At 40.2% G+C, this 25,650-nt stretch overlaps 1 protein-coding gene across 1 annotated transcript in view; it reads right to left on the bottom strand.

Moving 5' to 3' along the window:
* PCNX2 (pecanex 2) overlaps nucleotides 1–25,650 on the bottom strand; it is a 229,616-nt gene that overhangs the window by 24,463 nt on the left and 179,503 nt on the right. The window contains exons 26-29 of the mRNA XM_026649526.1: nucleotides 25,192–25,407; nucleotides 7,527–7,780; nucleotides 5,391–5,630; nucleotides 2,926–3,029 (exon numbers count right to left, since the gene is read on the bottom strand). Coding sequence (XP_026505311.1) covers nucleotides 2,926–3,029; nucleotides 5,391–5,630; nucleotides 7,527–7,780; nucleotides 25,192–25,407 — 814 coding nt within the window. The remainder of the gene's footprint in view (nucleotides 1–2,925; nucleotides 3,030–5,390; nucleotides 5,631–7,526; nucleotides 7,781–25,191; nucleotides 25,408–25,650) is intronic.

Here is a 25,650-nt window from a genome sequence, read left to right as displayed (position 1 = left end):
CTTCATTCTTAAATCCTTCAGAACTCTTAGGGCACATCTACATGGAACACTCAGGAAACTTAAGATGAATCAACTAAAGGTGTGAAGTTAATTACCATAAATTGAAGCATGTTAATCCCTGTGTGGCTGTTCTCATTCAGGACTGAAGTAACTTTAGGTTGCTGTAACTTACTCCTTAGGCTATGTTTACACTGGCAATTGAACAACAAAACTTTCGTCTTTCAGAGGAGTTTAAAAAAAACCAACAACCTGAAAGACAAAAATGTTGCGTGACAAGTGCCGGTGTAAACAGCGTGTTGTTGGCAGGAGCGCTCTCCTGCTGACAAAGCAAATGACGCTCGCTGGGGGAAGAGCCAACAAACAGCGGCTACACTGTGCACCTTTTAGCGGCATGGCTGTAGCGACACAGCCGTGTCACTAAAAGCACTGTAGTGTAGATATAGCCGTGGTTTAATGGACTTTAATTTCTGCACACTGAACTTCACACCTTTAGTTAATTCACCTTAAATTTCCTCAGTGTCTCTCTCTAGACATAGCCTGAGGGTTAGTCTACAGAAGAGTTTTTGGTCATGCTGTAATTTGAGCTAATTGATTGCCAATTAGCACAAATTAACTGTAAATGTTAGTGTAGATATTCAGAAAAAACTTGTGAATTATAGTAGGCTTTCCACAAATGTTTGTTCCTCATTGTGGTTCACCAAGGGTGAACCACAAGCAGAAACACACATTGTAGAGGGTCTACAGTAGACTTTACAATCATGTTAAAAGAACAGGAGTACTTGTGGCACCTTAGAGACTAACAAATTTAAATCTAAGGTGCCACAAGTACTCCTGTTCTTTTTGCGGATACAGACTAACACGGCTGCTACTCTGAAAACAATCATGTTAGTTACCTTGAGTTAATTAGCAATTGCCATAGACTTCCTGTGTGACCCTGGTGAAGTAATTTAGCCTCTCTGTGCCTCAGTTCCCCATCTGTAAAATGGGGATAATAGCACTACCCACCTCACAGAGCAGTTGTAAGAATAAATACATTAAAGACTGCGAGACACTCAGATACTACGGTGATGGGGGCAGAAAAGTACTGCAAAATAGACAGAATTAGATCAAGTTACAGGACAAACACGCTAGGGTAGATATACCCTTATATTAGTACCACCAGCTCCAATGACTGTCATTATTTAATGTGTCAATTTGTTTCAGCACCAACCTTTTGCCTTTGTCTTGCTATCTGTAGGTCTTATCTGCCCAGACCTTCACAAGTTGTAATAATGTATTGTTTGTATTCCAGTAGAGCCTAGGGGCCCCAGACAAGGGTCAGGGCCTTGTTGTGCTAGGCACTATACAGAAAGAAGGATACAGACAGTCCTTGTCTCAGACAGCTTACTATCTAAGTTTATGCAGTATTGTTGTAGCCATGTGAGTCCCAGGATATTAGAGAGGCAAGGTGGGAAAGGTAATATCTTTTATTGGACCAACTTCTGTTGGTGAGAGTATGTTTCCTAGACCTGAAGAAGAGCTCTGTGTGAGCTCAAAAGCTTGTGCCTCTCCCCAACACAAGTTAGTCCAATAAAAGCTATTACCTCACCCACCTTCTCTCTTTACATTTCTAATAGGATTCAACAAGTGGACAAAAACAGACCAATGGGGAGGATGAGATAACAGCAGAATGAACTTGGTGCACATCATGAGTAGTCTCAGTTTAAAAAAAAAATGTCTAGAGCATACTGCTTGCCTGCAACCTGCTACCCAACAGTTAATCCTGAACCTGAGATACCTAGTAGTCATTGCCCTAATCCTGAATTTACTCTAAATGAGATTTTTTTTGGAGCTCTAAGACTAGGATTCCTGAGGGGATGCCTTTCTGCTATTTAGTGGTCCCTTACTCACTCCATTTAAATATCTTCTACCTCTAAGAAGTGTAAAGGGTGTGGATCTTTTCTTGTTGTCTTTGTGTCCATTTAGTCCCCATAAATCCAAGACATTCTTTTAGAAATCAATGATCCTAATACTTTTCCAGGCAATTGTATCCATTTACCAAGCTAACAGTTGGGGGATCCACCACTCTCCTAATCATGCAACGCTGGTATTTAGAGCAGAGGCTGTGACTTGTTTCCCTGGGTGATTTCAAATATCCTTGATATGGATAGAATCAGCTCAAATCCCATACCCTGTTGAAGTAGCAATAATTTTATTTATAAAGCACCCTTTTACTTTCTGAGCTGCTCAGGCTGAACAACAATAATTAAGACATCATAAAATACACACTATCAAGAACCAAACAAACCAGATTCACTAGTGAAGGTGGAAGCTGAAGAGAGTCCTATACCTGGGCCACGCATAATGAAAACTAAACACATCTCTCAAAGAGAAGTGTTTTGAAACAACGTATAGAAGTGGAGAAGAATGAGCTGAGTTGCATGCTCTGGAGCTGGATCCTCAGTCTCTGGGTCACCATAAAGCTCCATCGAGTCATCCTATTGCACAACAAAAGCGAATACAGCTCTGTTGAACACAGGAAGCCTACAGATTTATTATTTAGCCTATGAATCCATGTCTCACTGCAACCCTCTACTGACAGGTCAACTGCCAGATCATTTAGCAGATTCTTGCCCTTTTGGAGAAGGTCATCGTTGCAGTATCTCATTTCAAGATTCAATCTAAAATGAATAATTACTCTGGATCCTCTGCCGTGTATGATTTTATTTTGTTAAATAAAAAAAACATTACATTCATTATCGTACATGTTACAGAGACAAAAGGTGGTCAAGGACAGAGTTTAAAATTAATATATGGATGAAATAGCCCTTGTCTCTGATCTAATGACCTTTCAGTTTTCATAATATGTGAAAGAGCCAAACACCTTCTCATTTTAAGATGAGGAAACTCCTGAGTCCCTGGAAAACTACATTTCTAGAAAATTACCTGATGGCCATATTGTGGGCTGCTGTTCCCAAAGCTCTTCTACCCAGAATACACAGGGCAAAGGAGAGAGTTACTAAAGGAGAATCCTCATCACTATCCAGATGCTGCAAAGGTTTAAGGACAGTGTGTTAGTTCTACATGCAACCTTATAAAAAAGTGTTATGACAATCCTATAACTAAAATAGATCAATGCATGACTAAATTCATAAGACTTATGCTGTCATGTAACTATACCCAAACAAAGCACTCTGCTGTGCAATTAAACAGAATAGGAAGGATGATCATCATGACCGAGGGTCTGCTGCTAAACAAATGAAAGCTCATTTAGCGTAACAGCTGGAAACAAGAAGTTTTAATATGAGTTGGATCCCAGGGTTTGTGTTTTAGTGATCAGAGTCTTGGAAAGAGGTTGATGAGCATCACTGAGGAGGGAATACATCTGTTTCCACATGGGAAACAGGATGTGTCTGAAATCCATACTCTGTGTTCAGCTCTTAGAAGCACAATTTGGCTCTGAGAAGATCTGCAAGATTAGGCTTCTAGTGATTGACATCATCAGTTCTATCAATGATGACAATGCCATCACATTTTGACAAGTGGTCAAACCATTTCCTTTACATTCACCACCTCAGCAGACCCTTTTCTACAACTCTTCCAAAAAGCTTGATGTCAAACACGAGGGAAATTACATAACGGGAGTTCAAAATTTTGTTCTGTTTCAGCCCATACATTGATGAATTCTTCTTGTTGCCCTTACCTTGTTCCTGAAACTGAGGCAAACATTTTGCAACTCCCTCTATAAAGTACACCAATCTTCAGAGCTGTGCAGTGCAACTCTATTTTATACAGCATCTTCCACACAAACTGTTTCACAACATGTTTCATAGTATTAAAAAATACAAGAGAGATGCAAATTGCAGAGAACAGTTGTGTAGAGACATTTGTTAGGGTTTCCAAGGCCACCGAGAGGATCTGGATGCCCAGGTCCCATGAACTTCAATGGAAACTGCATTATAAATCCATAAGTTTTGAAAATCTCAACAACAGTATGAAAAAATAATTAAAGCACTTAACAATAAGGGAGGGAGAAACAAGTTAAGATGGAGAGCAGAAATATTCCAAGATTTAAATATTTAAAGAGGGGTGGAGTATTGATAAAGCAGAGAAATCCAGGAAAGTTGTTCCAGATGTCAAGAACTAGAGGAGAACGTCCTTGCATTACAAAAGGGAGAGGAGGCAGGGTCAAAGGGCCCAACCTTGTGAAGGACTGAGCATCTCTCTTGGAGGTGATGAATGTCCCTTCAACTCAAGAGCTCAGCACCTCCCAACAGATGCTCAGCACTTGGCAGTGTAGGCGCTAAATAAGTGGAGAAAGCAGACAGAAGAGTAGAGAAAGAAATAAGTTCTGTGAGAGAGAGTACAGAAAGTCCAGGTAGAGATTTAAAAATAATAGTCAAGGTGAAAGCAGAAGCAGATGAAGTCACAGGGGAGATATTCAATGGAACTGGAATCAAAGTAGTAGCTAGATGGGAAATTGTGTGGAAGCAGTGATAGGTAGGTTTATACACATGACAGACAGGAGAAGGAGTATTATGAATCAAGGAAGCTGCCAAGCTTCTGGACAGTGGCAGCAATGGAATGTGAAAATCAACAATCCCAAGTGCACAAATAATATGATGTGATGGGTAAAAAAACTGTGTTGGTGATTTATTTGCACTGTCATCAATAATCTGAGTATACTCAATAAAATGTGCATGTCTCTGACTCTATTTTACTCTGTGTGCTGTCAACAGAATCCCACTGAAATATAACGATGCATTTTAGTCGGGAAGGGCTGAACATCCATTATCTCAGGGCTCAGAATGTATGAACAGGTAACTGTAAGCTCCCACTTGGCTCTCTAGAGTTGAATGGTAATTTTCCACAGTTTTGCAATAAAGTGTCAGATTTGTACCAGGACTTCTCAGATTTGACCTGTGCTCTTGGATAAGTGGTATACTTCCTCAACAGTGGAAGGTTTTACCATGTGTCACTGGAAGGGTAATTTTTTCTAAATTTGCAATCATATTTTGCATTGGACATAAAACACTGAAGTTCTGATAATTAGGGCATTCTGATCCTATCGCTGGTATTCCTTGATTGGGAATCTCCCTCACGAAGAGCAATAATATTTTCTGAAAAGTTCTAAATGCAGGGTTACTTCAGAGAACAAAACTAATGATGGTAGGGGAAGCATATTCAAAGAAAACTGTTCAAAATTCAAAGGTTCACTCCTTTGGAATGTTTTTTACTCATATTTTCATTATAATATTCTCTATAAACATTTTTCTATTGTACAAAAACATACATTTCCCCACAGTGTTATGTTGTACAGTTTAGATAGAAATTAATATACTTGTATTATTCTTGAGTCAACAAAAGAGTAACTATTCAGTAATTCAATGTTCTAGGTGTTAAAGACATACACTTACCTCCCTTCTTTTTCCAGCACAGTACTGAATCCAGTCAAGATAAACACTGCAGAAGCTAGCTCTGGTTATTCCTTGAAGACATGGAACATAGTCCTCATCAATGTTAATGTTGAACATTGCAAGGTCACGTTCAATGTAATGCCATTTGGCATAAGGCTGTAGTGTCTTCTGGATTGATTCATCTTTTATCCAGTGTGAGATTTTGGGTGAATTTGCTGTGAAGTATATTATACTCTGTTGACAAAATGCAAAGTGGTTAGTCATTGTACCTGTGTTTAAACCAGAAACAGCTCATTTACAACACAGAAGAGAACAAATCAGAATAAGAAGATGACACTGACTATCCATAATCTTATGTAATATTCCTGCTACTTGCCATCATTGATTCATAAGAGTATTTATTTTGTGTGATCGTAATAATTTATGTCTAAATGAGAAAGAAGTCAGTTAACTACTAACAGAATTTAAATGAATGAAACTTAAAAAGAATATTAATGACAAGCATCATACTCTGAATAGTGTAGATAGTGTCAAGGGTAAGTTAATTTGAAAAAGTGGCTGTGTCTATAGTATCAGAGGGGTAGCCATGTTAGTCTGAATCTGTAAAAAGCAACAGAAGGGATCTTGCATCTGAAGAAGTGAGGTTCTTACCCACGAAAGCTTATGCTCCCAATACTTCTGTTAGTCTCAAAGGTGCCACAGGACCCTCTGTGTCTATAGTGTATACCATAAAGGATGATGATGATGATAAAAGCTTATACGTATTTTTCAAAAACAATATGCAGTTTTATATGGTCAGAAATGTTTGCTTTTTCCCATGTGAACTTTCAGCTTTCTGAGGGTGCAGTTTCCCCATTTCTTCGACAAGAACACATCCATCAATTTAACTATTAAATAAGAACTTGCAAGAGTGTAGAATATAGCTCTGAAAACCCCTCTTTTAATTGCTATCTTCCCTCTGCAATAATAATTTTGTTTTTGTTGCCTATTGGATGAGGTTAGTATAATAAGAAGAAAAATGGGATCTCTTTAATACTTATGCTTAACACAAGAGCTGACTGGTGGACAATTCCATTTCATGGCACATTTAGAGGTTTCAAAATTTGTTTTTGTTTCATAGTGGAACAATGGATGAAGTTTTCTAAGAAATCTGGTGCAATGTAAATGGCATTTCAACTTTGCCAAACCTATAGTTAAATCAAAGCAAAATATTGAACAGATTCTAACACCTGCCAAATGATAGGCTGTGAACACCACAGAACCTGTGGCCTACTGGAAACACAATCACTCACATACCTCACTATTGCATATCTTTTAGTCCTGCTACATGCTAGCTCCCATGTGAACACCCATATGTTGGATGCTCTAAACTACCTAATTACCTTTCTGTTAAACTCTGCCTCCTCTGACATTTTCTGATGACCTCATATTATCAACTCCTACATTCTTCTATAGTTTAGCTGATTTTAAAAGAGCTAAAGAAAAAAATTCAACTTGCCAAATACAGCTGTTCAGTACTTTAAAACTAATGAACCAATTTGAGTCTAACTAGGCTTGTTTTACAGATTTCATTGACCCTTAAAAGTTAAGCCAAGCATGAAGATTCTAATGTACTGAGAGTTGCACACAAGTTTAAGCTTAGGTATGATTTTAAACTGATATAGTTAAACTGGTGCAAATGGCTATGCAGACACTCTTATTTCAGTTTAAACAAGGCATATTTCAGTTTAGCTTAAATCAGTTAGGAACAGCTTTAAACTAACCATTTTTAACTTGAAATATGAGTGTTTGTTTAGTTAAATCAGTGCAAGATTATATGTGGACAAGGCCTTACTGTGTATAAAATTGTTTCAGAAATTCCCATTTGTGTTTTATATAAAAGTCAAAATAAATGAACAAAGTGATTCAGTAGTCTTGATTCTTACTGTATTGTTCATTTACCTAACAAATCACACACTTCACTAATTTACAATGTGTCTCCCAATCAGTGCAAATTAGCAAAGTTCTGCTGTAAACCCTGCTATTTAAAATGTAATACTTCTTATAGATAAACTTCATTCTCTATCTTTTCAAGACTGCAAATTTCCTACTTAGGAAGGGTACATAGAACTCACTTCACTTATACTGTACCTTTATGTAATATCTGATGAGTATTCTTCGCAGATCAAACACTTGCAGCATTGTGGCGGCATTGTTATCAATGATGCTATATCCTTCCAGTATATACTGGGTTCGTGTTATTTCCCATGTCAGCCATCGGAGGTTAAAGGCTGCGTTGCATGATAGCAAGTGAGGCAAGTGACCTGGCTGACAGCAGCAGCAGCCTTCATTGTCTTCATCTCCTTCTGTTATAGCTTCCACTTCTCTCTGCTGGCAATATGTCCCTTGATAGTTAGAAAGGATAACACAATGGCAGTTATAAAAGTGTAACCAAATACTTCAAGCACTTAATTAAAGGCAAATAAAAAAGAGCTACAACAATGAATTAAATTTGCCAATTGATCTGTGTAAAGCAGAGAATAATGAGGGATACATCATTTATTTAATACTTCAATCCAAAAAGCTCAATCTCATGGTCTCGGCATCCTGGCATGATTACACATATCGGAGTACACAACCTCCCCTAATAAAAACTCACCAGAAAACAGCAATAAAGACTTAGGATACATCTAACTTATCTAAGCATTCAAATACTGCATCTTGGCAGGGGGTTAGACTGGCACCAGGCATGTTAACAAACCCCTCTCAGTCCTCAACCCACTTCTCCCAAAATGCACAGAAGACAAACATAGATTTTGCAGTATGTCACAAGCAGAGGTTGGTGAATAATTGATTTTGTTGGGTCAACCAGCAAACTGAATCCACATCTCCCACCTCCCAGGTGAGTGTCTTAATCACCAGGCGAGAGTCATTCCCACTCTCTCCCCCTTTGACCCAATAAATATTTAGGAATTAATACAAAGTGGAAATTGAGATTCATCCACCCCACAATAACCTGTAGCCTGGTGATTTGGATGCTCACCTGGGAGGGGGGGAGATCTGAATTCAAGTTTCTGCTCCATAGTGTGGGTTCAAACCTGAGTCTCCTACATCCTACGCAAGGCACATCTAAGCACTGGACTAAAGGTTAAAAAGGAACAGACAGACACATGTGCTGGCCTGGAAAACTTTTCACTGGCCAAAACTAGCAGGTCAAATTCTCCAATAGTTTCCTTTTTGGTAAATAAACTAGAGGAGACTAACCAACCTGGGTTCTGGCAGGTCAGCTGGGTGGCAGATTCCAGAGAGATTGGCCAGCTAGCAGCTCCCTCTCAATTAATTCAAAGCAGCTTCAGCTTACCTGCCTCCATTGATAGCTACTGTGAGAGTAGACCATGAGGAGAGAAGTAGGCTGTTACCTATGGTCTTGAAGTCTTTAAAAAAAGATTGGATATAATTTTTAGAAAGATATGCTCTGGCTCATCCAGAAGTAATGGGCTTGATGCAGGAAACACTTGATGACATTCTAAGCCTCATTTTATGAAGGAGGTCAGAGTAGATTATCATAACAGTTCCCTCCAGTCTTAAAATCCATTCATCTTGTCCCAAACAAGTTAAAGCACTAAAAATCAAACCCAAAACATTGAACGGCACCAGGAAACCCATAGGCAACCAGTGCAGCTCAAAGAACATCTGTGTTATGTACTATTGATGCATGGCTTGGTTTAGTGAGCACATTTACCCATGTTATGGACCATTACAAAACCCATGCGACCACATAAGTCCAACATAAGCCCTTTTCTGAGGCCATAAGTCAGCTTTAAGTGGTGTATAAATCTTGAATGGACCCTTTGCAAATGGTGAATTTCACTCAGTAAGAGAGTGGTTGAATTCAGCTTTCAACTGATCTCAATAGTAGAGAAATTTGCTGGAGATGTCATTCATCAGAGAGAAGATCTACTCAGTTAAATTTTACCTGACCAAACAGGACACTGGCCACACAACACTTTGGATCTGAAACAAAGGTGACCATGTTTACAGGCAGTTTCTCGTTTGCTGTTTACTATTTCTATTACAAGATCATCATCATTTTCTTTAGCTTAATCACTTGCTGATTTGCTTTTGCATCTCCATCATCATTTAGCTTTAATTTTGATGGGCACAGCGACATAGACTGTTGCTCTTCACATGCCAGCAAGTACATCCCAGATGAAGCACAATGTTTCTATAGTTAAAAAATAGAACAAAAACTCACTAGTTCAAAAAAGACTTTGGGCTTTTTCTTTTGGGTAGCATTGGTTAAAAATGATTTCTGCAACTCCTAATGAGAATGTGATTGCTTTAGATCACATAAACAAAAAGTAGAACTACCACACAATACCACAAAATTAGGTAAAATTCCCCTTGAGGATTTATTATGGGCCAACTTCCCTTCTCATCTATGCAAATGAACACACTGAAGTCAATTGTGTTGCACCCATGTAACAGAGAAGAATTTGGCTATATCAGTGTTTAATAATTAGCATTGTTATTTAGACTGAGGTAACACCCAGAGTGTGTTCAGTGCTTTCTAAACACAGATGAAGATATAGGGTGAAATCCTGGCCCCAATGACGCTAACAGCAAAACATTTCATAATATATTGCTATCTAAATTTATTTACGTTCCCCTCCATATACACCCCAAGATCTAATAATCCAGTTAGCAAAAGTATCTAGAAAGTAAGGCGGTAGAGGGGAGAGGGGGGAAACCGAATGCTTTTTAAAGATAAATAATAAGATTAGCAAATATTTGTCTGTCTTTTTTTTGCAGCACTGAAAATAATAAAAAAAAATGATTTTTTTTAAAGTTTTCCAATTAGCTTTCGTTAAACGAAAGCTACTAATGTATGCAACCTGAGGGTATTCTAGAGTAGTTCACACACAAATAAGCATTACTATTTGGACAATTTAAGTAGTACAGGTACATACAATAAAACAGATTAATATACCCCCTCAGATAGCCCTAAAATAAACATCTCTCTTTTCCAGTCTACTGCAAAGTATAAACCATGACCTACCAGTGTGACATTTACAGCAGGACAGATACAAAGAGAGCTGTTTCTACTTTACATTTCACAGTTTTCTACATGAATTAAGGTTTAACGTTCAACTATAAAAAAAGGCAGCAACTGCTCTTGGTCAATGGATCTTTTTCTTAAATAAAGTCAAAAGACATTGTACTCAAAGTAAACTGGGCAAAGAAATAGTCCTATGCACATGGCTTATATATTTTGGCTGCTAAAGAAAAATACAATATTTGCATTTTTTCATTTTTGTTTCTGTTTTTAGCTTTTTGAAAAGTTAGACCTCAAAATATTAAACTGGAATTAACAAAACATAAATCTCCATCCTAGACCTTAATGTAAACAATACTACATAAAGCTGATATTATGCTATTGTTGATGTAAAATGAAAGCAAAATAAACAGCCCTAAGTTTGGCTGAGTTGATTTGTATCAAGAAGAGTCTTGCTGTTGTTTTCATACTTTTATGCAAGCAGCACATACATGGCAATCCTCACCATTAATTAAACCAATATACAATATAATCACTGTGCTATCATGGAACAGGAGGTGCTCCAAAAGGCAGGAATTATAACCAAAAAGGTAGTACCCATATTTTGTGAAGTTAAGGGCCATACTGACAACTTGCCAGGAGCCCAAAGACTCGTGCTAATGTGCATAAAATAAGGCAGATTGTGGACACCACCATCTTTAAACTATCTGTGAAGTTCAACCTGTGAAAACTACAGATCCCAGCATGGAGCATCCCTCCACAGATGGAGGCAAGCAGGCCATGTTGCAGAAAACTGTGTGCTGAACTCTGGCCACCCCGACTGATAGCAATATGCACTTTTGTTAGCATTTGGACTTTGAAAGGAAAAGACATTCTAAATGTGAAAACATTTTCTTACAAAGAGTCAGGGAACAAACCAAGCAGTCCAATTGGTTACTTTGCAGATTTAGCCTGAGAAACAAATAGCAAGTATTTTTGAACAGGAAGTCCCATTTGAGATTAGTGCCAATTTCTAATCACAGTATTTACACTTGCTTTCAGCAGGTTTCAGATTTATCATCTTGAAGGGGGCACTGACTTTCAGATGACAGGCTAGAGTGTTTTATGTATGGGAAACAAGATTTATTTACTAAGGAGTAAATCTTGTCCTTCCTCCAAAGAGGGGTCCTGACCTAGCAGAATCAGTCAGTATTGTCAACCCCAAGCATTCAAAAATCTGAGCCAAGAATTATTCATAAAACTGAAGAGCAGTGGAGCAGAAAATGCATTAATTTATGCAATAATTAAGTGTGCCACTATTAAATATTAAAATACAGGAGAATATTTTTACTGGTAATTATTGATTTTAAAATCCAAGGGAAAAAATCTTTTACATTTTATAAAGAGACTAAATTCTATTACTTTTCACACTACATTCATCATTTGCTGTGACACTTGCTAGTATAGATGAGACAGATTCATTTACAAGATATCCACACTGGATGATTGCTAAAAATCTCCTGTTAATGTAAAAATGTGAGCCAGCTCAGTGAAGCAAGGTCAATCTATTTGAGCCCAGGAGAAAACCAATGTAAGAACTGGACCTCTCTCTTTTCCTGACACATCAGGATTTAAAAACTCACTTGCACTCTGCCAGAATTACCTGACCTAAATGAAAGTCAGGAAATTGAAACTCATGACTCTAATCTGACTCAATAGGATATACAAACTGACCCCATTTGACCACCATCCATCCAGCAAAAAACATTTCACTGTTGCAAAAATAATGGATGAAATAAAATATGCTTTTGATTTTCAACTTGCAAACATGCTGAGTAGAGGGAAAAACCTTTTTAATTTTTTGCAGGGAAATACATCAAATACGTTAACACTATTAATGATCTGGAGTGTGGCGTGGACTGCACCCAGGGCCGGTGCTACCATTTAGGCAAACTAGGCGGTTGCCTATGGCGCCAAGATTTGGGGGCGCCAAAAAGCAGTGCCCCCAATTTTTTTTTACAGAGTTCCTACGCCCCCTCCCCGAGCGTGAGGTCGCCGCTCTACTTCTCCCGCCTCCCAGGCTTGCAGCGCCAATCAGCTGTTTGGCGCCGCAAGCCTGGGAGGGGAGGAGAATTAGAGCGGGGGTGGCGTGCTCGGGGAGGAGGCGGAGCAGTGGTGAGCTGGGGTGAGGAGCTGCCGCACGGCTCCCTGGGGGGGGAAGCTGCCACGGGGGGGACGCCTCAGGGCAGAGGGAGGGAGCTGCCGTGGGGGGGGGCGAGCTGCTGCAGGGCTGGGGGGAGGGGGCGCAAGGTGAAAGTTTCGCCTAGGGCGTGAAACTTCCTTGCACCGGCCCTGACTGCACCCTCAGCAAGTTTGAAGATGACACTAAACTGGGAGGAGTGGTAGATACACTGGAGGGTAGGGATAGGATACAGAGGGACCTAGACAAATTAGAGGATTGGGCGAAAAGAAATCTGATGACGTTCAACAAAGACAAGTGCAGAGTCCTGCACTTAGGATGGAAGAATCCCATGCACTGCTACAGACTAGGGACCGAATGGCTAGGCAGCAGTTCTGCAGAAAAGGACCTAGGGGTTACAGTGGACAAGAAGCTGGATCTGAGTAGACAGTGTGCCCTTGTTACCAGGAAGGCTAACGGCATTTTGGGCTGTATAAGTAGGGGCATTGCCACAGATTGAGGGACGTGATCATTCCCCTCTATTCGACATTGGTGAGGTCTCATCTGGAGTACTGTGTCCTGTTTTGGGCCCCACACTACAAGAAGGATGTGGAAAAATTGGAAAGAGTCCAGCGGAGGGCAACAAAAATGATTAGGGGGCTGGAGCACATGACTTATGAGGAGAGGCTGAGGGAACTGGGATTGTTTAGTCTGCAGAAGAGAAGAATGAGAGGGGGATTTGATAGCAGCCTTCAACTACCTGAAAGGGGGTTCCAAAGAGGATCGATCTAGACTGTTCTCTGTGGTGCCAGATGACAGAACAAGGAGTAATGGTCTCAAGTTGCAGTGGGGGAGGTTTAGGTTGGATATTAGGAAAAACTTTTTCACTAGGAGGGTGGTGAAGCACTGGAATGCGTTACCTAGGGAGGTGGTGGAATCTCCTTCCTTAGAGGTTTTTAAGGTCAAGCGTGACAAAGCCTTGGCTGGGATGATTTAGTTGGGGATTGGTCCTGCTTTGAGAAGGGGGTTGGACTAGATGACATCCTGAGGTCCCTTCCAACCCTGATATTCTATGATTCTATGATAATATATAGTACTTCTACAGGACTTTTAATTTCCAGACTAAATACTTAAACCTCACAACATCCAAGTATCACAGATCAGGGCAACTGCACCTGTATTCTCCTTCCTTGATCCCTCAAGGTACCCATTCTAGGCTCCTGGTTCCTTAGCCATCACCTCTCTTGGGCAGAGATCCATGTTTCTCTCTCCCTTCTGAAAGGGGTTTATCCAGGCCATAGAGTCCTGCCTACATGGTGATATCCCCAGCAAGCCACACCACCCAAAGGACTAGCATCTTTGCTTTGCTTTCTCTCCAGAAATTATGAACAGCATAATTGTCCAGTTATAAGCAAGCACATTTATGATTAAGGTGACTGCAGTAGAGAGAAAACAGTAAAAACAATAGAAGAACCAACACGCATGCTAAAAAGCTTACCAGAGATCACCAAGCTCCAGTGTTGGGCTCTGGTAGGTGTCAATCCTTCAAAACCCACATCTGGGTTTTCCCCATAGTTAAAAGTTCATAACTGTCTCAGATTCAGAACCAGAACAACCGTGAATAGTTCAGTCTTTCCTTTATACAGCTTGGGCCTTTGATCTTGGCCTTATGTAACAGGTGATCAGCAGGTGATGGCCTCCTTCTCAGGCTTCAAAAGGCTGGGGAGTTTTGCATAACTAGAGGTGGGGAATTTGCATTCACTTCCCCCTAGATATTCCCCAGGAATATCACAACACTTTTTGTTCCAAAAGTCCATTTGTGTCTGGCACGTTGTTCAATGTAGTCCTTTGAACCCCCAAATCTCACATCTGTCACATCTGCCCCCTTGAGAGGTTACATACAATCTCGGCCCACAATAATACGTACACCATTAATTTAATACAATGGACCCCAAAGATACTTAAATTTAATTCAATAAGGTGTCTTCCAACGATATGGCAGGAAATTGCCACACCTGTCTCACCAAATGAGGGAGATTAATATTATTAAACCTACTAATATTACAAAATGCGGGATCACTAACAGCCATGCACTGAGTGGGAAACTCTGCATAGTAAGATGCCCTACAGTAACCAGACTCAGATAGCCATTAAGGATATTGTATGGACTGGAGCACTCCCTGGTGCGTGGCAAATGAAGCTCTGGTGCAGCTGCACGCAACACATCCAGGCTTAGGCCATGTGGTCTCGGTGAGCAGTTTTGGACTAGGGCTTTCTCAGGTGTAAAACTCAGGCTGGGAAGGAGTATAGATGGTTTATGAAGCAGTGGGACTGGAGTGAGGTCCTGGTGAGAAAGGGAGGCCTAACATCTGCTTATAGAGACAGGGCAGAGGTGCCTTATATGAGGTTTCTGTGGGAAGGGAGTTGCCTATGTGCCATTTGATACCACCCCAGAACAGTGTGTATTGTGTAAATAAAGAAATTATGCTAAGAAAATACCTAACTCCACATCACTGCTTTCCATGGCTCCACATGAGAAACTTGCCTGCAAGGCCCCAAAACTCTGCTACTGCTTAGCAAACGGACAACACTACTTTACAGATGAGGAAACAGAGGTACAAAGGGAAGCCAAAGAAAGGAAGGTTGCTTACTATTGTCAGAGTTACTGAGCAAACTGCACCTCTGACCCATCCTGGTCTTGTCAAGTGCATTCCCCTCTCAGGTCTCAAGCCCAAAGTCATTACACCTCTCACAGGGTGGAATCACTCGATTCTCCCACTCTCAGTCTGGGCCATGGGCTGCAGTCCCCTGGTATTAAGCCTTCTTACCTCAGCATGTCTGACAGGCTCAGACCCTGCAGTCCTGTTCCCTCCTGGAGCAATGACAGTGGTACCCAGTGAACAGACAGCCTCCTTAAAGCAAAGTGTTATTTATAGGCCCGTCAAAATTAAAAGAAATAGTTGCAATTAATCAGTTTTAATCATACTGCTAAACAATAATATAATAATTTAAATATATTATAAATATTTTTGGATGTTTTTATATGTTTTCAAATATATTGATTTCAGTTGCAACACAGAATACAAAGTGTACAGTGCTCAGTTTATATTATTATTTTTATTACAAATATTTGCACTGTTAAAAAAATAAACAAAAGAAATATTTTTTTTTCCAAATCACCTCATACAAGTACGGTAGTGCAATCTCTTTATCGTGAATGTGCAACTTACAAACGTAGAATTTTTTTTTTTTAACATAACTGCACTCAAAATAAAAAAAATGTAAAACTTTAGAGCTTACAAGTCAAAGCGTGAAGGAGGCATACGAATGTTTAGTATATCTGGCATGTAAATACCTTGCAACGCCAGCTACAACAGTGCCAGGCGAATGCCTGTTCTTACTTTTAGGTGACACTGAATGAGAAGCGGGCAGCATTATCTCTTGCAAATGTGAAGAAACTTGTTAGTCTTAGCAATTGGCTGAACAAGGAGTAGGACTAAGAGGACTTGTATCAGGTTAATTAAAAAAATTATTTCTTTTGTTTATCTTTTTTACAGTGCAAATATTTGTAATAAAAATATATAAAGTGAGCACTGTACACTTTGTAATCTGTGTTGCAACTGAAATCAATATATTTGAAAATGTAGAAAAACATCCAAAATATTTATAATAAATTTAAACTGGTATTCTATTATTGTTTAGCAGCGAAATTAAAACTGCGATTAATCGTGACTATTTTTTTAATCTTGTTAATTTGTTTTGTCTTAATCACATGCATTAACTGTAAGTAATTGACAGCCCTAATTATTTACTGGGGTTCCTCGGTGCTACAAGAATATAAATAGTAACAACAACATTTAGAACCAAAGCATTAAGAGGAAACAGATCTTAACAAAATAAACAAGTCTATACACTTCCCTGCCTTTCCCTGGGAGCCAGGGAACGCCCAGTTGCTTTCCAGCACTCCCAGAGGACCTGCCTCTGTCTTCCATATCAGTCTGTTCTCCTCAGGCATAGCTGACTCAGCTCCCCCTTCTCTTGCTGCAGAGAGTCCTTTCCACCATGTAGTGTTCCTTTGATCCCTAGGCTCCCAGCCTCAGCAAAACAGCCGAGTAACTTGGGCTGGAACCAGGGCCGGCTCCAGGCACCAGCTTCTCAAGCAGGTGCTTGGGGCGGCCGTTCCGGACAGGGGCGGCAGTTCCAGGTATTCGGCAGCAATTCGGCGGACGGTCCCTCACTCTGCCTGGGAGTGAAGGACCTCCCGCCGAATTGCCGCTGCCAGAACGCGATCGCGGCTTTTTTTAGATCGCGATCGCGGGGTTTTTTTTTTTTTTTTTTTTTGGTTTTGGCTGCTTGGGGTGGCCAAAACCCTGGAGCCGGCCCTGGCTGGAGCCTGCTAATAGTTCAACCCTTGTCTTGCAATTACCTTCCCCACCTAATGCTTGATGGGTGGCTGCTTATCTAGAGCTATTGTGTTGCCTTCTTGATTGTTTTTCCAACAACCCCCATTAAGCTAGGCCAATACAGTCATACAGGAAAGTCTAATAACCCAATATAGTTGTACAGTCACTCATCAGATCACATGCAGTATTTATAAAATTATTACAGGTCAGTATCCTTAGATTATTACATAGTAACTCCACGTCCACCATAACCACAAATGGAGTACTCCAAAGATATTGCCTCCGTAGATCCACGCTGCTGAAAGTTATGTTCCATGGCTCAGAAGCCACACAATTGTTAAGAGCAGTAAAATGATCAGGGGGTGCAGACACAGCTGTAAGCATTCCCAGCTGTGGATAGAAAATGTTCCACCCACCTAAGCATCTTCCTTTCCCCCTCAATATGGGAATTTCACAAACTTGTAGCAATCCCCTGGAGAAGGAATGAAGTGCACCAATTAGGGAGTGATTGAAAGACTACCTCTTCCTGAAATGAGCACCTTATTTTGCTCTAGAACTGAGGGAAAACAATAATGCTTTGTAAAAGTGTGTACTGAACTCCTCAGCAGCAACCTAACAAGTTTCAAGAATGGACACATCTTGAAAACTGGCAGCTGTGGCCGCTGCTCACCTGGTGGAATGAAGCTTTTAGTTCTTCTAGTACTGGGACTCCAGTCTGGTCATTATAGGCTTTGATACACTCAAGTTGATCCAATGGAAAATGTCAGCTATGCTATTCCTATAACTATTGAAACAAGTAGCTACTAAACTTGTTTTGTTAACTAGCAAAAAACGTAAGTTTAAAAAGTAGGACAAATAAGAAAAGAGATGGTTCCCTCGCTCTCCTCGTGCTCTAAAAAAACCACCTCCACGAGGGGAATAGCTCCCAGCGCTGGTGCACTGTCTACTCTGGCACTTTACAGTTTTTCACACCCCTGAGCGAGAAAGTTGCAGCGCTGTAAAGTGCCAGTGTAGACAAGCCCTTAAGATACATGGGGATGATATGGGATGTTCAAATCTGTACTTAATACACATGCATCTCCTGATAGTTTTACTACTTCAAATGGTTCTGTGTACGTAATGTTCTAAAGAGGGAATGTTCAGAGCAATTCCATGAGGAAAAATGCTAGGTCCTTCACAGAATCATAGATGTCAGAGGTGGAAAACACCTGTTATTAGACTACTCAGCCAAACTCCCCCATCTCCCTCCCAATGCAGGATTGTTCCCTATAGTACATTTTCTAATATTTTATCTAATCTAGTTTTACATGTCTCAAGTGGTGTAGTAAGAGGGTCAAATATCAAGAGTGGGCAGAAACATATTTTTCCACCTACAATATGCAAGACCAATTTGATACCCATCTTGCCAGTGATCTATGCTTTTGTTGCACTGCAGCTAGATTACTGAAATGCCCACTGCTCGGGGCTGAAAGTGGACATCCCACACAAGTTTAAGATGGTCCCACACATATCACAATGGTGTTCCATATGTCACCCTGGCTCCCCATCCAATAACGGTTCTAGTTCTATTCCATTCATTACCTACCATGATATCTGAGTACCTCTGAGGGCTGAGACCTAATTTACAAAACTTTCTGTGCACTAAGACCTGACTGCCTCAGAGATCCCTTCTCTTTGCACAGAATACATAAAATTCTTGATCAGAAACGCTGTTGCTGATGGAGCCCAAGATGAAACTCTTTGGTGCAGAGGAAATATCTGTCTATTAATATTAGAAAGGTGTGAAACCCCAGGATGGAGAGGAATTATTTAGGATTGTATGTGAAGGCCTAAATGTTAAGTCTCCCAGCTTTTGCTCTCTCTTAGCTAAATTATATATATCTAATTCTTTTAGTCTTTCCGCAAAGGTGATTTGCTCCTAAGGTGACCAGATAGCAAGCGTGAACATTTGGGAAAGGAGGGTGGGGGGGGGAGGGTAATAGGCACCTATAGCAGACAAAGTCCAGAATATCGGGATTGTTCCTATAAAATCGGGACATCTAGTCACCCTAATTGCTCCAGATACCTGAGTATTATTTATTTATTTATTCAGTTGCTCTTCTCTGAACTCCTTTCAGTTTGTCAATATTTTTCTGGCAATTTGGTGCAGAGAATGAAACATAGTATCACAAGTGCAATTGCACAAAATCCATAAAGAGAGGGACTCTTGCTTCCCTACAGCATGAAACTATTGTTTATTAAAAATGAAAAGAGAGTTACAGCCATTCTTTAAATAAAGAATGATGCTTGCTAATAGTACAGAGCCTTCAGACACAAAATTCACATAAATATGTCCTACAATGGTAATGTGCTTGCTACTGCAATACAACTACATAAAGTACAAATGTACTGTAGAACAGAAAAATATCTGGCCTTATTACTTTAACGACATTACTGTGCCTGGAATATATCATTTAAACTGACCACTTTAATGAACCATTTCTTTTTTGGTGGGGAGATAAACAAGAAAATACATAGAAAACCTCAAGGGTGATTCCATTGCCACTATAACAGCTGCCTTCCACAGATGTGCAGTTATATCTGTGCCTGCTCTGTGCCCACTTTTCCAATTCATCTTACAAAGTTCCAAGTGAATCATGAATATTACATTTGCATCATCAGTAACAAAAACCATAAGAGAAATTTAGTAGCTAATTATATTACTGAAAGACAAAGGGAGTCAGTTAGAAAATAATACCAGCACCACTATCCATAAGTGATTTCCCCACATGCTTTGCTTTACTAGACATTCTCCAAAAGACATTTTCTTGATGCACGGACTCAAAAGAAAGATCCCCCCAATCCATTTTGGCTGGAAATAATGACAGTGCGTTTGCTCCTTCCTCTATCACAGATTTCTTCTCTGTTCTTGGCTTCAAATTAAATGAAAAACAGCACTCCATGACTGGCATTTTATTTTTTTCTGGCGCATTGCTCTTAGTATGAAGTAGAAGTCCAAGATATCACGTATAGTTACTAATTGACCCACTTCTTTCAATTTGTTTGGCCTATATCCATACCGTGATCTGAGAGATTTTTTCAGTTAAATGTTGGGCCAGATACAATGATACAATCTCTTTAACTTCAATAGGTTCATGTTATCATAAACTAGAAGTGAGTTTGAACCAGGGGCTCTTATAACGCCAGCATCCTGCCATGGCCGGAATGCAATTCATGTTACAGCCTCCCAGCTACTTAACTGCATCCTTTCAGCAAACCTTTTTAGAAAGCCTCTTGTGGTTCAGAAACCTACAACTTTTCCCTCCAGAGCACTCACTTTTTCATCTATACTATAAGCATAGTTTTCCAGGTACAGCAGTAAGAAATGTTCACAACAAAATCTGGAACCAATCAATACACATCTTGTTTTAGATGTCGTCAGGAAATGTGAGATTTACGGTGGCCCATGCAACCTTAGTTTTGCTTCCTTGTGCACTGAATGATCATGTAATTAAAGATAATTATACATGCACTCAAAGTGGCACAGTTAAGGTTGTACATGCAACCGTAAATCTGGCATTTCTTAACTTCCGACTGTTTGACTTTGCAAACTAAATAATGTTATTTTAAATGGTTTTTTGTACCTTCTTAGATTTAGTTTAAGGAAAAATGTGAAAAAAATCTGTTATGTACAACTAACACCACAACCCACCATGCGTCATCAGCAGGGTTGGAACCCTGAACAAAACTAACTACATCAGCTAGCAGCAGGAGATCGCTGTTGGGGTTGTGTTTGTGGGGAACCTGGCCTGGCTCCTTGACCTGGGAGCTGTATGTGTGTGGGGCTCCTATCCCAAATGATGCCCCCAGAAGGGAGGGATGGGCTGCTGGGGTCACTCATTGGGTTCAAGAGGTAGTCAGAGGAAATCTGTCTAGACTCTCTCTCTTTCTTCCCTCCCCCCCCACATGGAGTTTGGGGGATCTCCTTCCCTTTATGGTATCCCCAGAGGTAGGGGAATTAGCCACTGTACTCAGTCAGGAGGAGGGAGGTGTCGTCAGAATGGGAGGGACCTCTGTCCTTCCTTTCCCCCACTGCTATTGCTACAGCTCTTTGGCATCCGATAGGCTTTCCCAGTGCAGAATCTGCTGCTGCTTTGGTAGTGACATAGGAACAACTCTTTTCAATGTTCATGTTCAGTTATTATTTTAGCAGGCTGCCAAATTTTTCTTGTAGAACACAAGTGAAAGAAGGGGAATTGTGATTTTTAGAAGTTTACAACTCAGACAAATGAATAGAATTTCATGGGACAAGTGAAAGGCCTCAGCGCTTGGTCCCTACTGAATTTCAAAGCCTTGCTGTAAACCATGGCAGTGTTAGTGCATCTCAAGAAAAGATCACAATAATCTTTTATAAGAGAAAGTTTTAGGCAACCTAAATGTAGAGATCGTTACCAGCTCCACCTATAATTATGTAAAATGTGTAATTTCACACACAATTTTAAGATGAAATTTATCAGGTGAAGCTCTGTAGTTTAAGTGATCTTTTCTTCCAGATTCAAATTCAAATGCTACTTGAGGGAATAAACCAGCTTGGATCAAAACTAAGACAACATTTTCATTACCTCTTTGATATGAAACCACTGAGTTTCACACAGCTCTACTTCCAGCTAATTATGCTCTCCCGAGATACTCCTGATCTTTTCTTCCCCCAAAGACAGGGTTGGGGGCACTTTGTCACATTTGTTGTCTGTTATTTACTAAGCTATCTGGGGAAAGAGCAGATGGAAACAGACCCAGTGGTAGTTAATGGCAAGATGGCTGCTGCACAGAAGGAGTATACAATTTTTTTTTTAAGTGGGAATTTTTGTTTTTATGCAGCTAAAGCTCCACAATGAGATATTTTCACCCAAAGGGAAGATCAAGTTAACAGTTTTTAAGTAAATATAATGGAGATGCTTCTGTCCATGTTCAAATACGCCCCCCCCCCCAAAGAAAGAAAAATAATCCAAGCTTTTTCTCATAAATGTAATTAACATAAGAAGAACATAAGAACGGTCACACTGGGTCAGACCAAAGGTCCATCCAGCCCAGTATCATGTCTACCGACAGTGGCCAATGCCAGGTTCCCCAGAGGGAGTGAACCTAACAGGTAATGATCAAGTGATCTCTCTCCTGCCATCCATCTCCACCCTCTGACAAACAGAGGCTAGGGACACCATTCCTTACCCATCCTGGCTAATAGCCATTAATGGACTTAACCTCCATGAATTTATCTAGTTCTCTTTTAAACCCTGTTATAGGCCTAGCCTTCACAGCCTCCTCAGCCAAGGAGTTCCACAGTTTTATGACTGTGCGCTGTATGAAGAACTTCCTTTTATTTGTTTTAAACCTGCTGACCATTAATTTCATTTGGTGGCCCCTAGTTCTTATATTATGGGAATAAGTAAATAACTTTTCCTTATTCACTTTTTCCGCACCACTCATGATTTTATACACCTCTATCATATCCCGCCTCAGTCTCCTCTTTTCCAAGCTGAAAAGTCCTAGCCTCTTTAATCTCTCCTCATATGGGACCCGTTCCAAACCCCTAATCATTTTAGTTGCCCTTTTCTGAACTTTTTCTAATGCCAGTATATCTTTTTTGAGATGAGGAGACCACATCTGTACACAGTATTCAAGATGTGGGCGTACCATGGATTTATATAAAGGCAATATGATATTCTCTGTCTTATTCTCTATCCCTTTTAAAATGATTCCTAACATCCTGTTTGCTTTTTTGACTGCCGCTGCACACTGCGTGGACATCTTCAGAGAACTATCCACAATGACTCCAAGATCTCTTTCCTGATTAGTTGTAGCTAAATTAGCTCCCATCATATTGTATGTATAGTTGGGGTTATTTTTTCCAATGTGCATTACTTTACATTTATCCACATTACATTTCATTTGCCATTTTGTTGCCCAATCACTTAGTTTTGTGAGATCTTTTTGAAGTTCATCACAGTCTGCTTTGGTCTTAACTATCTTGAGCAGTTTAGTATCTTCTGCAAACTTTGCCACCTCACTGTTTACCCCTTTCTCCAGATCATTTATGATTTGTTGTTTTAACATAGGATAATTGTTACTAGATGTTACTTTTATTTTCAGATTAGCAAAAAAAAAAAAAAGGAGCAAGATATTGTGTATTTTATTTTAGACTACACCTAGCAGACATTCTGAATGAGAGGGTGTCTAGAAAACTGATTGGCTTCATAAAACTTAATGATTTGACATACAGATTTTTCAGTGCTGGAAATCAGTGCTACGTAACACTCCTTGCTAAAGGCAGAACTGACATGGGCCAGGCTGCCCACAAATACAAGTGGTTTCATTGTTACACCAATAAGTTAATGCATTTCCTGTTGTGGCTTATTGTTTATGAATAAAGAATGAGAAAAGGGGGTGGGGTCTGCTGGTCTGGGCATAGAAGTAAGAGTCAGAAAACCCTGAGCAAATCACAAGCATGCCATTAATTTCCTCTGTGGCCTTTAATAAGGCACGTACTCTCTCTGCATTAATTTCCCTATCTCTAAAATAAGGATACTACTACTGGGGCATGAGGAGAAGTTAATGTCGGTAAAGATGTCTTTGAAAATGAAGAGTGCCAGAGAGCAGGGCTACGTATTATCCTTAATAATTATATGAATATACAGGACAGATAAGTGAACACTTTTTCTCCTTTACTTCTCCTCAGGTCATCTCTTCTTACAATCTGTCCATCTACCAAGGTACCTATATGGCCCCCATAACCATAGTGTCTGAGAACTCACAAATGTTAATGATTTTTCCCCATGGCACTCCTGTGAGGTAACAATGTATTATCATCCCATTGTATAGATAAGGAGCTGAAGCATAGCAAGATTACACGACTTGCCCACAGTCACAAAGGAAATCTGTGACAGAGCCAGGAACTGAACCCACATTTGTTGCTTCCCAGTCTAGTACCTTACCTATAAGGTCATCTTTCCTCTGACATCTGATAATGGCCCTGTACAACACACGACCTTTCTCAAAAAACATAAGTCAATGACCTAACGTTATGTGTACCCAAGAACCCCATAACCTGCTCTGCATATTTCTTCCTCCTACTGCACTGCCTTGCCTACTACTTGCCTTCTGCACCCATTCCTTTGTATATTGTGCATTCAGATAATTAGCTTTTTGGGGTGGGGAGCTGCTTTTTCAACACCTGTAAAGTTCTTAGCACATTTTGGGTGCTACATAAATAATAATGAGACCTCTCCTTTCCTCTTAGCAGCAGCTGACAAGGTCACACCTACAGCAAGCAACCACAGCCCACCCGTATCTGCAGCATGAAGAGAAGTTAAAAGCTGTTGGCAAATTCTGGTTTAATTTCTCTTTTCCTTCCCTCCTATCAGCAACAGACCCAGGACAGGAGTGACTCCACAATGAAAAGCACCCAGAGAGGAACATTCTCCTCCCTTCTCCCAGCAAGAGGCAAAGTGGAGCCCTCCCTCCTCTGCTTCCAGGACTTCGCTCAGCAGCTGCACTTTCTAAACCTGGGAGCTATGAAGCCCTGATCCAGGGATCAGTTCCTACTCTCCCCTTCTCCTCCCTCCCAGCAGGAAGGAAGGCAAAGCCACCTCCCCCTCTGACAGGCTTCAGCGCCTCTTCAAGACATGAGCTAGCCCTTCTTCATGCTAACCATAAATAGCTTAACAGCGACACTTAAAAACTGTAAATACTTGGGAGGTGCTTATGTTCTATGGTGATGGAGATGACATCTGTGTTGCCAACTATCAGGATTTGATTGCAAGTCTTGCGATATCTGGTGTTTTTCTTCAAGCCTCAGCACATAGAGTCAGGTGATGTCATGAGAATCTCAGCTTTCATTTTAAATAAACTTTCTAGTCTTCCTGATTGTGTGAAAAAATCCTGAAAACATGATCCAAGTGCACCCGACAGGCTCAGAAACTAGAAGGCAATTAAAAAATCCTCAGTGCTTATTGCGTTTTTAAAATCTCAAGATTTTCAGGGGCCTGACTCCTGATTTTTGAATGCTTGGGGTTGGCAGTACTCCCTATAAATACCTAGAGAAATAAGTCCTTTCAACAGTATGCTACGCTGCAAACTAGCTGGGGAGTTTCAGTATGTGAAGGAAGCCTGACAATTAATTTGTTTGTATTTGTCTTTTCCTCCTTCAGGTATGCAGATCCTTACCTCGAAATTCTAGCCCTCTGAGCTGGAAAGTGACGAGGCCATTTCCAATTTCGATCAAGTGAACAAAGGCATTTAAATAATCCGATGCCAGAATAAAACAGTCTCCTGAGCTGTAGTTTCCCCAGCGGCCAAGAATCAAATCTCCACAAAGAGACTCCTGCAAAGATCTTGTCAGATGCTCATAAAAAATGGAGTTGAGATTATTGTCGTCATTTCCTAAAATCAGAGCAACAAAGATTTTAAAAAGGTAAAATGTATTAGAAACCATGCCTTTGTGAGAGGAGACTTATGTTCTTATTGCTTCCTGTACTAGAACCTGTTCCTGTGAGGTGATGACAGTGTCTCCTTGGAGACATACTGCACCTTCTACTCCTATTTGGTTCTCATCACCTCACAGAATCAGACCCCTAGTCTTTAGCTGATAAGAATACTGTAAAACAGAACAATGTACCAGTGACA

Source organism: Terrapene carolina, unplaced genomic scaffold (assembly GCF_002925995.2).
Source record: "Terrapene carolina triunguis isolate 2854851 unplaced genomic scaffold, T_m_triunguis-2.0 Scaffold85, whole genome shotgun sequence".
In the NCBI taxonomy this organism is placed as follows: Eukaryota; Metazoa; Chordata; order Testudines; family Emydidae; genus Terrapene; species Terrapene triunguis.
Note: the sequence above shows the minus strand (reverse complement) of the source record. Positions and strands in the feature narration are given on the sequence as shown.